Below are 14,817 nucleotides of genomic sequence, written 5' to 3'. Positions count from 1 at the left end.
TATTATAATTTTTCTACATTCTTTGCTAAACATTTTTTGTTAACTTTGGGGAAAAGTATTTAGTAGACCAATTGCGAATTTGTTTTCTCCATTAATTTGGTGCAAAACTGAATGAAAAATCTCAATATTTCTAGGCGTGGAATATGGATAGCAACTGATGGTCTTTAAGTAGTGATGTGTCATTGTGTGCCATGTCTCTTGGTCAAGGATCTAAAATTAGAAAAATAAAAATAAAAAATAGAACTTGTGCTCTCAAATGCCATGTCAATTAGAACATATATTTACATAAATAATTTTAATTACAAGTTATTGTATTATCAAGTTGGTGGGTAGAGTACATCATTCATATTAGAGCATCCTTATTGGTTTGGCCAAACGAGAAGATTGGTTAAAATTTACATAATTGATGTCAAAAAAATCCCACATTAAATTTGGTAAATCTAAAATAATTTAGATTCTTGCTACAGTGGTTGGCTAAAGATGAAGAACTACAATTGATTCACTAAAAATTAAAATACTAATTTCTTACTCCAAACAAATATTAAAATATTAATTTCTCACTCCAAGCAAAAATATTATTATTTGGTTTGTCCTTAAGAAATTTAGATATAATTTTAAATGAGTTTAATCAAATATTTTTTGTTATTAGCATTAGATGACTTTTGAAAATATGATTTTTTAATATTAATTTAATTAGAGTATAATTATTATTAACATTTAATTGGTAGAGCTATAAAATGTGATAAAAATAAATTAAATAAAAATTAAATAATATTTTATTATTATATAAAGAGTGAATGGATAATAAAATGTGAGGATTGAATTTAAATAGAATATGCAAATGTAAAAAAGTGTGATATTTGTTAAATTTTGAAGATAGATTTGACCAAATCAATGAGGATACTCTCACTTAAATTATAAAATTTGATTTGTAAGATTTAAATTAAAAAATTTATCTCTTAAATCAAATAATATTATATTAGTATTTTATTCAATGTATTCTATACATTGATTTAAAAATAGTTTTTTATTTTTTAATTATATGATATATTGTGATAGAAAAAGAGGCTATGCTCATCGGTACTGTAAAAATAACTAATAATTTTTAGAAGTGCAGTGCTAATTCCATTGTTGAGAGCTCTCGCTCGAGCTTTCGCTAGTGGTTTTGTAATTAGTTTTTTTTTTTTTATATGTATTTTTTTATATATTTAAATATAATTTAAAAAAATAAAAAAATTTATAATATTATTAAAAAATACTTACTTAATCATTAAATAAAAAAATAATAAAAAATAAAATAAAAAACTCACAATAATAAAAATTAACGGTAAAAACAAACGATAAGAGTAGTATTTTAGAAATCTTCTCAATACGTGTATCCTAATTTTTTTTATACATTTTTTAATATATTTAAATATATATTTTTTAAAATATAACTCCATAAAAAAAAAAAATACTTCCTTGACGATTAAATTAAAACAAATATTATCGGGACTTATCTGGATTCATAGCATTTTCTGACAATAAATATGTACACAAATATTAGCGGGTTAAAAATGTCAAAGCACCTTAAAAGGACTTAGGGTTTTGTGGTTGGCGTCCCTATATATATGTGTTTCAATCTGGCAGTCTCTTCCTCGGATTTACATCTTTCTCTTCTCTAGTTTCGTTTTCGTAGCCTCTCTCTCTCTCTCTCTCTCTCTCTCTCTCTCTGTTTTTAAAATTAGGGTTCGTTCAGTCACTAGATTTATGTGAAGACTTAACTTTATCGGGGAGGGCAGTGATGAGGAATAGAGAAAGTCATGCACCACTCTGACGATTTTTTAAATCGATCTGTGCTGATAAATTTTCTCATACCCATAACATTCTCTGAGCTCTTTTATTTTCTCCATTTTTTTTTTTTTTTTTCCATTTAGTCCTTTCTTTTTTCTGTTTTTATGCTGCAATGCTTTTTGGGCATTTCTTATTGTTATTTAAATCCGAACCTTTGTTTTACTTTCTTTTGTTGTCAATAATTCTTGTGTTTAATTTCAAAGTGATGATTTTTGGAATCCAGATAAAGGAAATAGAGGAAGGGATCAGATGATGCAGTCTTCTTGACCAAAGAAGACCTAACCATGATGCGGACCTATCTCTTTATGAGGATAAGCCTTTGGTTTCTGATGGTTCCTTCAGAAATATAATTACTTGAAAACGAGTGTCTTGGTTCTTCTGAAAGATTCATTTGATGTTGAAAATCTATATAGTCAAGTCCATCTTTTGTTGTGTTTGATTAGTAATTATTCTCAGGTGTTGAGAATAACCATTAGAAATTTTGATAATTTGACTATGGTACTAATAATTTTGGGATCTAATATGCCTTCTCATTTTCCCTTTTCCTTTTTTTGAGCTTTGGTCCATTATCAAATTGGCGATGCAGTGGAACAAATCAATTCAATTAGAAGTTTCTCTCTAAAGAAAGGATCATTGAATTCAACAGATGACATTAGGGCATCATTAAATCTATTCCTCATTTTGTTTTTCTCTTCATCCTCTTATCGTTTATACGACATTAGTTGATAATTTACAAACAAATGAATAGTCTTTAATTATTTAATATCATCTCATTAAAATGATAAGATGATGATGAGAATTGAGATGATGAGTAATATTTCTTGTTCTCTTTGAAAATATGCTACACAAGAAAAAACCAGAGCAATGCATACATGCAGGATTTGGTCCAACAGATCTCACACAAACCAAGTCCACAATAGCCCTTTCCTTGTAACCAACGGATCACAGCTTGAGAAATACCAATGTAGTCCTATCTATCCCTTTCAAAATTCAAAGCTCTTCCCAGGAAGGAAGGCTATACAGCCTATAAATATGAAGCTGAACCAGAACTGTAATTTTTCCCAGAACATCTCAAAATGGCTAGGGATAACAATGGATCACACAAATCAAATCCACCAACTAATTGAAAACAACCAAGATTATCGACTCTTCCTGCTCCTTTGCCCCCACAACTTTAATAATCTTTGTCTGTATGGTTATACTTGTGCCTGTCCAGATATAACTGCCAAGAACTGATGCAGCGAAAATCATGCAGTGTTGGTTTAAGAAATGGAAAAGCTCTCATTTTCAACGTCATTAATGGTTGTACTAATCGGAGAAGTTTCCGAGATGCTGATGTTGGAGCTACTGTTGATAAAATTGCGAATGAAACCGAGCAAATTATAACAGCGGTTCTGTAAGTTTTGGCCAATACATAAGACACAATGTGTAAGCTAAGTGTGATTGTGAGAGGCAATAATACGATTACTAGTTTTATCTGCCTTGGCTGGAGGCCATGCCCTCTATACTTGAGTTTGGCGTCTACTCTCTCTTTACGTTTTTGCCATCCTACCAAATGAATCAATGATTGTGCGAATATACGGATGGTTTATAAGATTAAGCATGAAAACTTCATATAGTATATCAGCAGCCTTTATAACATAAGTATAGGTTTCATCTTATCAGGTGTTGGGATATTTATAATTTTATAGGGGAAAATTACATTAATCTTCTTCGAAGATGCGATTTGTTGTTCACTGAGACATTGCTTGAACATGGAGTTGGAGGAGTCGTGACACTAGAGTTGCAGACTATTCAAAGCATGGTAGGTTGCAGACTATTCAAAACATGGAGTTGGTTCCCTTACTTAGATCACATTAGCAGTGGACTGAACAAAATTTAGTTAAAGAATTTATTTTTATAAATTTAATTAGTCACTTTTCAATAATACTTATTAACATGCTCTTTAAATCTATTATTATCTTATTAAAATATTGATTTTGACATTTTTATATATTTTAATTCTAATTATAATTTAAATATTTATTTGTTATAAAAAATACACATTAATTTTTTAACGTTGATATTAGATTTTAAAAGAAAAAATTGATATAAACTAATCACAATATTGCAAAATTAGAACTTAAAGCACTCTAGCAATATGATGCTTTTGAGATGAAGAAGAATTTTCTGGACTTATGAGTTTGAGATTTGGGCGTTTTGTGCTTTTGAGATGAAGAAGAATTTTCTAGAGTTGTGAGCTCGAGAGAAACAAATAGCACGCGGAAGAGGGAATTCAGGTCGAGTTCTGGGCCGAGGCCTGATGGGCTTTCCTAGGAAAAAAATCCTCTTACAATTACCTCGCCAATTCTTCTAATATGGGTTTGGGAGGAATTCCTTTTATTCCTTTTGATCCCTTATCCCGTCAAATTCCCAACCCACCTTGTCGCACTCTGAGTGACTGCTTGCGTTTTGCATACGTGGCAATACGACGTCAGTTTCGCTTCTGCATTGAGTGACGCCCCTTTGATTTCTACGTCATGGCTCCATGTTTCATAGCCATTAATTTCGCACATTGTATCAGTAGATATGCTTTGCAGCAGTTGTGTTAATCGAGGGATCCTGGTACTTGAGGAGGACACGTGTGAGATATGCAGAGTTATGACACCTCAGGAGGGTGATCGTCGACCCCATCCTATATAAGGATTTCCTTTCGTATTGAGAAGCCCATCGTATTCATTCTGTCTTTGTCCTGTCATTATGCGATTTCCTTTTTTACTTTTCTTCCGAAGTTCCTTATCATCTCTTCATGCCCATTATGACCCTGAAGAAATCCTCACGTTCTGTAGAATGGGTGAGGCCCTCTGGTTCTGTTTATGCTACAGCCGGTCGTGGTGGTTCCCTTCTAGATGGTTTTGCTAGATTTTCATGGCGGTTGATGGTTACCTCTGACGAATTGGAGGAGTTGAGGGCGACCTACAGAATCCTTTCAAAGGTGGAGCTCATAATGCCTTCCCCTACTGGTGGAGTAGTGGATGAGAAGGGCTATGTTACTAAAGTGGCGGTGTATCCTGCCATGTTTCCATGTGGCTTTAGGTTGCCATTTTACTGACTTGTGCGCGAAGTGCTTAGTTTCTTTGATCTGGCGCCCGCTCAATTCCCTCCTCTTGCATGGAGGATCTTGATCTCATGCCGTATTATCTGGCACCGTGCTTTGGAGGAGGCCAGGTCTGATTTCCCTGACCTCACGGCTCGCAAGTTCTTTATTACTCATAATCTAGTACGGAAGGGCCGGCATATCTATAGTTTCCAGTTGGTTCAAGAATTGGCTCGGATAGAGGAGAGGTACATGGTGGTGAAGGGATACACTAGCAAGTTTTTATTCTTATCGGACGACGGGTGGGAGTATCTGGCCGGGCATACCGTTAAGCGTTTGTTTTATGTTCGTGCCAACTGGGGTACCGTAGACGACGCCTCGATTGGCCGCCCTAAACCAAATTCCAATGAGAAGTTGAGATGGGATTGTTCGGACCTGGGTGACGGCGCATCCAAGTGATGTTTATTTGGAGGCTCTGTTGTCGGTGGGTAGTCTTCCCCAGTTTTTGGTTCTCCCCGCTAATATGCACTCTGATTCGAGTATTCCCATGAATCCAATCACTCCACCTGTTTGAAGTCGTTCCCCGAGCACGCTAGTTGAGGGGAAGGAGAAGAGACCCCGCAGTACCTCGCCCTCTCCTGTCGACTTTGATAATGTTCTCATTCCTCCTGGGGGCTCGTTTGTCCTGGTGCTCCGAATCCCTGTACCCCCAAGAGCGCTCAAAGATGTCGACTGCCAATCCTCCTTGCGCCATGCCGCTGCTTAGAGAGTCACAATAGATGTTCTCTCCTTGCGCTCACATTTCAGGCAAGGGAATTGTGGCACCTGGTGTGCTTGAAGATGGAGTGGGCGCGAAAGCTGTTGAAGGAGTTTCGGCAGATCTTTAGATGATCGGGTTATGTGGCCATGCCGATCGTTTCACAAGGCGGAGTGGAGAATCCGGAGGCTATTTGCATGCTTAAGAATAGATTTTTTTTTTCCTATATTGTGATAGAAGCTCATTAAAGCATGACAATAAATACTAAAATTCTATATATAAACCTCACACTTTTACATACTACTTAAAAATATGTGAATTTATTCTTTTACCACATTTTTAACCCGCTAATATTTGTGCACATATTTATTAGAGTTGTGCTACACAGAAGTCTCACACTCTGTACACCACTTAAAAATATGTGAATTTTTTCTTTTACCCTCGTGAGCACCTTAAAAGGAATTAGGGTTTTGTGGTTGGCGTCCCATAGGCTATATGTTTCCGTGTCAATCTGGCAGTCTCTCCCTCGGATCTCCATCTTTCTCTTCTTTAGTTTCGTTTTCGTATCCTCTCTCTCTCTCCTCTCTCTCTCTGTTTTTAAAATTAGGGTTCGTTTAGTCACTAGATTTATGTGACTGAACGAAGATGACTTGAGATAACTGAAATGAGTTGAGATGGATTGTGAATAGTAATGAGATGAGTTGTGAATAGTAGTGAGATTTGTAAGTTAAAGTTACTGAATAGTAATAAATAGTAGTGAGATGAGTTGAGATGAATTGAAATGTCCTGCGAATCCAAACGTCTCCTTAACTTTATTGGGGAGGGCAGTGATGAGGAACAGAGAAAGTCATGCACCACTCTGACGATTTTTCAAATCGACCTGTGCTGATAAATTTTCTCATACCCATAAGATTCTCTGAGCTATTTTATTTTCTCCTTTTTTTATTTTCCATATATTCCTTTTTATTTTCTGTTTTTATGCTGCAATGCTTTTTGAGCATTTCTTATTATTATTTAAATCCGATCCTTTGTTTTACTTGTCAATAATTATTGTGTTTAATTTCAAAGTGATGATTTTTAGAATCCAGATAAAGGATATAGAGGAAGGGATCAGATGATGCAGTCTTCTTGACCAAAGAATACCTAATCATTGTTGGGTTTTTGCACTTTTGATATAATTCCCACGTTGGCGGGAAATGAAAAATGAACAAATTCTAAGGCCTATAAAAGGAGGCTTAGCCTCCATGGCTAAGTGTATTAGTCACAAGGTACTAAGCTTAGCTAAACTTATGACTGGTGTACTTAGTTAAGGATGTTAAGCTTCCTTTTATAAATCTTAAGTCTTGCTCATCTTTCATTCATACTAATGTGAGATTAATGCCAAAAACAAAAACCCAACAACGGACCTAATCTCTTTATGAGGATAAATCTTTGGTTTCTGATGGTTCCTTCAGATATATAATCACTTTGAAAACGAGCGTCTTGTTCATCTGAAAGATTCACTTGACGGTGAAAATCTATGTAGTCAAGCCCATCTTTTGTTGTGTTTGATCAGTAATTATTCTCAGTTGTTGAGAATAATCATTATAAATTTTGATAATTTGACTATGGTACTAATAATTTTGGGATGTAATATGTTTTCTCATTTTTCCTTTTTTTATTTTATTTGTGCTTTGGTCTATTATCAAAGTGGTGATGCAGTGGAACAAATCAATTGGTCAATTGGCTTAAGGCCTCGTTTGTATTCGTAACCCGTCTCAATCTACCTCAACTTATTTCTTCTTATTATTATAATTTTTTCAAATTCTTACACAAAATATAATAAATAAATCAACTTTTTCAAATTTCAAAACAATTTTTCCGAATTTTCACACAAAATATAATAAATAATTTAATTTTTATTCTACTATTCACAAATCATCTCAACTCATCTCAACTTATTTCTAAATCCAAACCTCTCCTAAGTCTCTCTCTAAAGGAAGGATCATTAGGACATCAGGGCATTATTATGAGAAAAAAAGAAAAATAATCACCCTACATCATACCAGAACAGCTTATATTTACATCTCAAGAAAGCTAAATCTGTTCTATCTCTGCCTTTAAATGGACTATTTTTGGCACCTATTTTGCCAAAGAGCCAGCAACTTGTACACTTTGAAAATATGCTACACAAGAAAAAACCAGAGCAATGCATATATGCAGGATTTGGTCCAACAGATCTCTCACAAACCAGGCCACAACATCCCTTTCCTTGTAACCAACGGATCACAGCTTGAGAAATACCAATGTAGCCCTATCTATCCCTTTCAAAGCTCTTCCCAGGAAGGAAGGCTATATAGCCTATAAATATGAAGCTGTACCAGAACTGTAATTTTTCCCAGAACATAACATCTCAAAATGGCTAGGGATTATTACAATGGTTCACACAAATCAGATCCACCACCTTATTGAAAACAACCGAGATTATCGACTGTTCCTGCTCCTTTGCCCCCCACAACTTAAATAATCTTTGCCTGTGTGGTTATGCTTGTGCCTGTCCAGATATAACTGCCAAGAACTGGTGCAGCGAAAATCATGCAGCGTTGGTTTAAGAAATGGTAAAGTTCTCATTTTCAGATATAAATGAATCAATGATTGTGCCAATATTTATAATTTTATAGGGGAAAATTACATTAATCTGCTTCGAAAATGTGATTGGTTGTTCACTGAGACATTGCTTGAACATGGATGGAGTTGGAGGAGTCGTGACACTAGAGTTGCAGTCTATTCAAAGCGTGGTTGGTTGCAGACTATTCAAAGCGTGGTAGGTTTAGCTGGCTGCCACTGGGGTATATGACTACTTGGGCTGCAAGTCTAGCTCTTTAAGCCATTATTTCAATTTTAATATTTACTAATTGTTTGAGGCTGACGATTCAACTCGATTGATAAGTTCTCTATATTTCAATTAGAATTTTAATTAAAAAAAAGTAACAAGTGGGTTTTATTGATCTGAATATTATGTTGATTTGGTAGGTACAATGAACCTTAATCCATATTCAACAAGGCTGTTAGTTGGAGGCGGCCACAACACAGGGCCGGCTTTTATACATGAGCAAAACTACACGACTTTCTATCCTTCATATATTATATTTTTTTAAAATTATTTTTAAATTAATTCAATTTTTCTATTCATTATTCATATATTAAATATTTGATAAAAAAAAATAATAATAAAAATTAAAAAAAGTGTAGTGTGTATAGATTGTGTGAATAGTAAGAGATTGTGTATATTTTTTGTTTATATATATAAGAGGAGGTTGAGAACCAAAAGAGAGGTTGGGACGACCAGTGTAATTATCCTTCCTAGGCGTAATTATAAGAGAGCCCATATCCATTATGAAATATTCGGTTTGAACCATGCCGGCTTATAGATATTATTAATAAAAACAATATTAATATTTGTTTTGGATTTTTAATAAAATTTCATTATTGAATATTTAAATATTATTATTAATTTTAAATTAAAATGTTATATACTTAATGGTTATTTTGAAAAAGAGTAAAATTTTTTATTAAAAAATTAATTTTTTTTACATGAATATTATTATTTATTTATTTTTTTTAAAACGATTACGATTGAATAATTTATAATTATAAATATATTTTCTCGGCTACAAAATATATTGAGCTGCCTCTGCCACTACAAATACATCCATCGTTCTCTTGGCTCAATTATACAGCGAAGAATTTTAAGGGCCACACAGTATATGAAGACAAGCACACTGTAGGGGTCAGAGCTTGATATACGAGGAGTCGTGACATTAGAGTTCAGAGAATTCAAAGCGTGGTGGGTGTACTGATTGCCTATATAAGAGTCTCTTCTGAAACATTTCGGGTTGTGGTAATAATCTCTTCTGTAACAGAACTCCAGAAGTTGGCAATACCCAGAAATTCTTGTTTACTGGGAAGTAAGATGGCAACTTCAGGAGTTGAGGCTCAGGACAAATATCGTTCCTACTTACATGGAGAAGAAGAGAAGAACACAAAATGGAGGTTTGGTGCCCCTCCTAACTATGATCTTGTTAACAGGCTTTTTGAAGAAGGCAGAACTAAGGTCTCTCTCTGTCTCTCTCTGTCTCTCTCTCTCTCTCTCTCTGCGTGTGTGTGTGTTTGTGCGTTTGAGCATGAGAAATACCATAAAATTTGCAAGATAATCTGATACCAATTTGTTCATGGGAAATAGATATGGCCTCCTGGCTCACTTGAAGAAAAAGTGCAGAACCTTGTTAAGTCATGGGAAATGGAGATGTTTAACAAAACATGCTCTGATGACTATAAATCAATTGATCCGAATAAGTATACTTTCAGCCTTAACGGTAACCCCAAGCTCCTTATTTATATCACTGAATTATTATCATTATCATAATCATTCCATATTCCAAATATCTTTAGTCATGTATTACAAATCGCTCAAAACCTGTAGGAAGGAAGGTTGTAACTTTAGAAGAAAAGCGCAAGCTTGGGGGAGGCTACAATTCCTTTCTACAAACCTCTTTGCCAGAGAAGCTTCGTGGCTACAACCCAGCAGAAGAAACAGTTGATTCATCTCATAGGGCTTTCGTTACAGCTTTCCCGCGTGGGTTTGCTCTGGAGGTTCTGAGAGTTTATTCAGGGCCACCAGTGATTGTTTACAAGTTCAGGCATTGGGGTTTTATGGAGGGTGCTTTCAAAGGCCATGAACCAACAGGAGAAATGGTTGAACTCTTTGGGATGGCCGCTTTTGAGGTATTGTCGTTGTGGTTCTTTGTTATAATCATCATCTTCTTCTTCTTCTTCAATCATATAGCAAATATTCTCTTCTTTGAAACAGTTGGACGAACAGGAGAAAATTGTGAAGGTCGAGTTCTACTTTGACCGTGGAGAACTGCTAGGAGGTCTCATGCAAGGTGCTACCTTGGATAGTTCCTCCGTAGAGGAGGCTGCAACCTGCCCTTTCCTGAAGAACACAGGGTAGCTACCCAAATACCTGTGTAACAATGTAACCGAAGGTCCGTTTGCAAATCTATAGCATTATGAATAATCTTTGGCACTTTGGCATCAACCCTGGTCTGCAGAATGAGGGTTGAAAGGATATTAAAGTTTTGGATGGTTTATTTAATTTCAGTACTTTCACACGTGTTGATAAACTTTTCTGCAAATGAGCATACTGCCAACATACTTTGGCCTACAAAGAGTGGATAATAATGTTCTTGTGAAAAGGGCTCTTTTGTTTTCAAAACACTTCTTATTTGATCTCATCTCATCTCATTTGTAAAAATAAACGAGGCATTAAATGTGCAAAAGCTTGGGTGTTTGGTTAACCAAGTGTTTTGAGGTACTTCTAGCAACTAAGTGGGATAAGAACATCAATAGTGCACATAGCACTGACCACAAGTAGTTCCTTGTTACCAAGAAAATTTTCCACTATATAGAGCATAGATGCAAGTTTCCCATCATCTGATGGTGACATAATTTTCTCTCTTATCTTCCCAACATATTCTCTTTTCTTTTCATTTCTCTAAAAATTGATTAGAACAGTTAATTAAGAAAAAAACTACATTATTCTCAGGTTAAGCATCTCTTTCTGGTTGTATTGGTGGATTTAATTAATATTTGTTGTATGTGTAAAAAATCCTCCAACAAGTTTCACTGGGACCAAGGAAGGGAGCCTGGATAAGGAGCTGTTCCACAATATTTGAACAGACCTTCAATCTCAGGGCACCCATTAGGATAAGGAATTGACCGGTGAAAAGGATCACGCTTTAATTTTTTCCGTAAGAGTGAACCTTGGCACCCATATGGATCTCCATGGAATTGAGTCCGCACCAATGCCTCACCTTTCAGAGCTGCTTCTTTTGAAGTGAGTGAAGCTGGGGTGCCTAAGTAGAAAAACCTCGACTCTGGAAACCCAATTGCAGACCGATGCAGATGCGCAAATCTCTCTTCCTTGAAATCATAACTTACAACCTGATTCCAAATTGCAATAATGTTAGGGTGATTTAGTTCAAACCTTGCAAAAATTTTAATGATAACTAATAGGAATAGTTAGGAAAAAAAACTCCAAATACATTCAAGTGTGAGAGCAAACGTGATACACATGAACACCTACTGTACCTAGAATACAAAGACACACTCACATTGGGGGGGGGGGGAGACTTCAAAAGGGAAAAAGTAAGAGCATGTTCTCTTATAGTATCTCAGCAATTGTTCCATTGATGATAAGCATTTTAGACACGACAAACTTACAATCAAAATACAGGAAAATGAAAGGACGAATAAGAAGCTAAATGATTTGGTGTGATATAAATTTCCGCTCACTTATATTTTCACTACAACTCTCTTGCGGACACCCACAGTGACTTTGTATGTACTTTAGTTTTCACAGAATCATAAACATGTATTTGTTTCGGGAACATCTATATGTATATTTGGGAAAATACTTGTCATACTCTTTTCCAAAGCCAAAATGAGTACTTATTGCTGACATATTCATGGCTACAAATGAAACTTAATCAATGGTGAGCATCCATTACACTGAGGGAACGAAAACAAATACCACTGTCTGGTTGTTTTTCTTAATTTTCATACCATCACATGTATGTCTTCGAAATATTTTAGCTCCAAAAGGAAAAGAAAAAGAAATAAAGGAGAAGGAATAGAATAAAAAAGCTTCAAGTAAAGGGAGCCTTACAGTTATGTTATAAGGATACGTGCCAGTAAGCTCTCGGAAACGACACACACTAAAGAGGAGATTCTCAAAGCTATCCCTTGCATGCTCTTCCGTGAGTGCCCTCCATCTCATGTTGTCTTTCTTGCCTATATAAACAACCAGACGATCAGTTGCTTGATAGTAGGAAAAACCAGATTGTCCATAGTATTCATGAATCGGAAACAACTTTACCTTACAAAGAATCCATGATTAATCTTATCAAGTTTCCATTTGTTCCATAAAAACAACTGATAACTCAAGGCTACGAGAGAACTACCCAATGGGGATATATATTTATCATCCATTACATAGAAAAGACTCTTAAAAATCTCAGCTCTGTATTTCCCGAAGAGTCCCTAGAAAATGTTTCACCCTAAAGAAAGATGTAAAAGCATTGCAGGGATATGATTGGCTGTAAGTTATTATGCTCAATATAATGCCTAATGGCCTGTAAAAAATGTGAAGTTCCCTAGAAAGTATAACAAAACAATCATGATTAATGTGAAATCTGCACAATCAGTTTAAATAGCAACTAGAAGACTTCATAGCTACAAAATACTCAGCAGGCCACAGGCCAACAACTACTTTCTTTTTAGTTGACTGAAGCTGAGAATAATCCAGGAGTGCACTTCATCCTACTGTTAGTAAGATACCAAAGTACACAAATTTAAATAAATCTAACCTAGTTTAAAAGTTCTGATAGTTTGTATTGATACGGGGCAACTATACTTCTAATAACTTAAAATTAAATGCCACAAATACTTGCTTCACTTTGTATTGGATGCACTTTATTCTTGAGTTATACCAAATGGATTTAAGTCGAAGATTCTTTGTTTAGAAAATGCTCACAGCCACTATACTAAAAGGCAAGAAATTTATCGGCACATAATCATGGATTCTGATCTAACTCCTAAGTGAGCAGGATATAATCTAAGCAACTATTAGAACCATTCCTTTAGCAATCAACAAACAGATCAGTTCTCAGTTGATAAATATTTTCCATACAAATGAGGCACAGAAAAACAGGTACAAAAAGTAACATAACACATGCACTCACCAAACCATCCTCTCGACTCAGCAACGCTCCAATAACTCTGTGCCTCACTACGAGGACCAGCATCTTTTCGAGTCTCCCCACCACTAAACAAAAGCAAAGCTGCATCATCTTTGGCCGCAATTTCAACTCCCTCTTGAATATGTCTCACAAACGTAGCAGCTTGACCTGGATTCTTCTGATAAGATTCCAAAAACCATGAATCTTCTTTGTCAGCTTTCCCACAGCTGCTACTCGTATATACAGAATGCCCAGCAACCATTACCAGACTCCGAAGATCCCGCAACGGATAATCGCCCAAAACCACATCCATTTTTTGATTACTACCCACCATTCGGTAGTGGCTCTCATACAGAGATAAAATGATGAGGATTGTGACCCCAAAGGACAAGGAGATGATGAAAACCAAAAGTGGGTGTAGCTTACAGTAGTAATGAAGACGAGTTCCCAACGTTTTAAGCATTTTGAAGGGATGAAAGGGGGAATTCTTAGGCTTTCGGGCACGTCTAGCGATTCCTAATTCTAAATCAAAGTCGCTGCCTCTTGGGTATGCATGGAAGGACTTGGGACTCCCAGAAGACCCAAGTGAATAATTGCTCATGATAATATGAATCCAGCTAATGGGTTTCGAGAGGGTGTGCTATTAAGCATACCCAGATGGTAATCCGAACAAATTAAGCAATGGGATCATGGGTTTTCTGATTCAGATTTCAGGGGTAATAAATAAGCACATGACTACATAGACGTTCAACGAAGTCCATGTCAGAGGCAGAGACATCATAAATCCAAAACTATTTCGTAAATTTTTCAGCTTGCTAAAGAAATCGATCGTGCTAAAGAGAAATTCTGCAGCTTGCTAACGAGTAAAGAGAAATCGATCACTTTAAGAGTGGAGAGCATGTAGGAGTTGTGTATGATCTGGAAAAAATAAAGCCAACCAAGAGAGAGAACTCACCCAAACATAAAAAAAACTTGTGAGATCTTGGGTGTATGTTTTGTACAGCTTCAGATTGCTTGAGGATATTGTCGTTCTTGGGACATGACGCTCACTGGAGCTCTCCCGAGCTTGTGAAAATACTGAATTTCAGAGATTCTCTCTAAAGTTTCTGTTTTTACAATTTTCCTCGCGGCGACTATTCAGTTTCGATCTGTCAAATGTCGATCAGAGGAAAAAAAAAGAAAACAAAAGAAAATACTAGTTTGCCTCTTTATTTTATCCTTTTATTTTGCTTATATATTTAATTTTTTTTACTTCATAATTAATAAAATGATTTTTTATATATTAGTGTATTTATTTATTTTTTAAAAATATTTAAATATATTAAAAAAATATGAAAAAATTGAGAAAAAAAATAAAAATACACATTTAA

General features: G+C 35.3%; 2 protein-coding genes and 2 non-coding genes across 5 annotated transcripts; 3 read left to right on the top strand and 1 right to left on the bottom strand.

Annotated features, from left to right (window-relative positions):
* The first annotated feature begins 1,775 nt into the window (after nt 1-1,775).
* LOC118348845 lies at nt 1,776-1,877 on the top strand. Its single transcript, XR_004801852.1, has one exon. It is a non-coding gene; the product is annotated as a small nucleolar RNA Z221/R21b (small nucleolar RNA).
* A 4,611-nt stretch (nt 1,878-6,488) lies between these two features.
* LOC118348846 lies at nt 6,489-6,590 on the top strand. Its single transcript, XR_004801853.1, has one exon. It is a non-coding gene; the product is annotated as a small nucleolar RNA Z221/R21b (small nucleolar RNA).
* Nucleotides 6,591-9,354: 2,764 nt separating this feature from the next.
* On the top strand, nt 9,355-10,923 carry LOC109005396 (pathogen-related protein-like). 2 transcript variants are annotated; one of them, XM_035691027.1, is made up of 5 exons: nt 9,359-9,492; nt 9,569-9,759; nt 9,889-10,021; nt 10,129-10,430; nt 10,516-10,923. In XM_035691027.1, the coding sequence occupies exons 2-5, from the start codon at nt 9,619-9,621 to the stop codon at nt 10,657-10,659; spliced, it is 720 nt and encodes a 239-aa protein (XP_035546920.1). In that variant the 5' UTR covers nt 9,359-9,492; nt 9,569-9,618; the 3' UTR covers nt 10,660-10,923. The 2 variants fall into 2 exon arrangements, with proteins under 2 accessions (XP_018839871.1, XP_035546920.1); XM_018984326.2 differs by having other exon boundaries at nt 9,355-9,759.
* Nucleotides 10,775-14,597, bottom strand: LOC109005395 (uncharacterized protein C57A10.07-like). Its single transcript, XM_018984325.2, has 3 exons — nt 13,451-14,597; nt 12,376-12,500; nt 10,775-11,651 (listed from the first exon to the last, which is right to left on the bottom strand). The coding sequence occupies exons 1-3, from the start codon at nt 14,046-14,048 to the stop codon at nt 11,331-11,333; spliced, it is 1,044 nt and encodes a 347-aa protein (XP_018839870.1). The 5' UTR covers nt 14,049-14,597; the 3' UTR covers nt 10,775-11,330.
* Nucleotides 14,598-14,817: the final 220 nt, after the last annotated feature.

Source organism: Juglans regia, chromosome 6, assembly GCF_001411555.2.
Source record: "Juglans regia cultivar Chandler chromosome 6, Walnut 2.0, whole genome shotgun sequence".
NCBI classification, from domain to species: domain Eukaryota; kingdom Viridiplantae; phylum Streptophyta; class Magnoliopsida; order Fagales; family Juglandaceae; genus Juglans; species Juglans regia.
This window is presented reverse-complemented; position numbering and strand designations above follow the sequence as displayed.

What these genes read in the sequence shown, in the direction of transcription:
- LOC109005396 (XM_018984326.2), top strand. Translation starts at nt 9,619, where the DNA reads ATGGCAACTTCAGGAGTTGAGGCTCAGGACAAATATCGTTCCTACTTA. An exon ending in GTATACTTTCAGCCTTAACG is followed by an intron (nt 10,022 to 10,128) that starts GTAACCCCAAGC and finishes CAAAACCTGTAG; the next exon opens with GAAGGAAGGTTGTAACTTTA. An exon ending in TTGGGATGGCCGCTTTTGAG is followed by an intron (nt 10,431 to 10,515) that starts GTATTGTCGTTG and finishes TCTTTGAAACAG; the next exon opens with TTGGACGAACAGGAGAAAAT.
- LOC109005395 (XM_018984325.2), bottom strand. Translation starts at nt 14,048, where the DNA reads ATGAGCAATTATTCACTTGGGTCTTCTGGGAGTCCCAAGTCCTTCCAT. An exon ending in TGAGTCGAGAGGATGGTTTG is followed by an intron (nt 12,501 to 13,450) that starts GTGAGTGCATGT and finishes TTGTTTATATAG; the next exon opens with GCAAGAAAGACAACATGAGA. An exon ending in CGTATCCTTATAACATAACT is followed by an intron (nt 11,652 to 12,375) that starts GTAAGGCTCCCT and finishes ATTTGGAATCAG; the next exon opens with GTTGTAAGTTATGATTTCAA.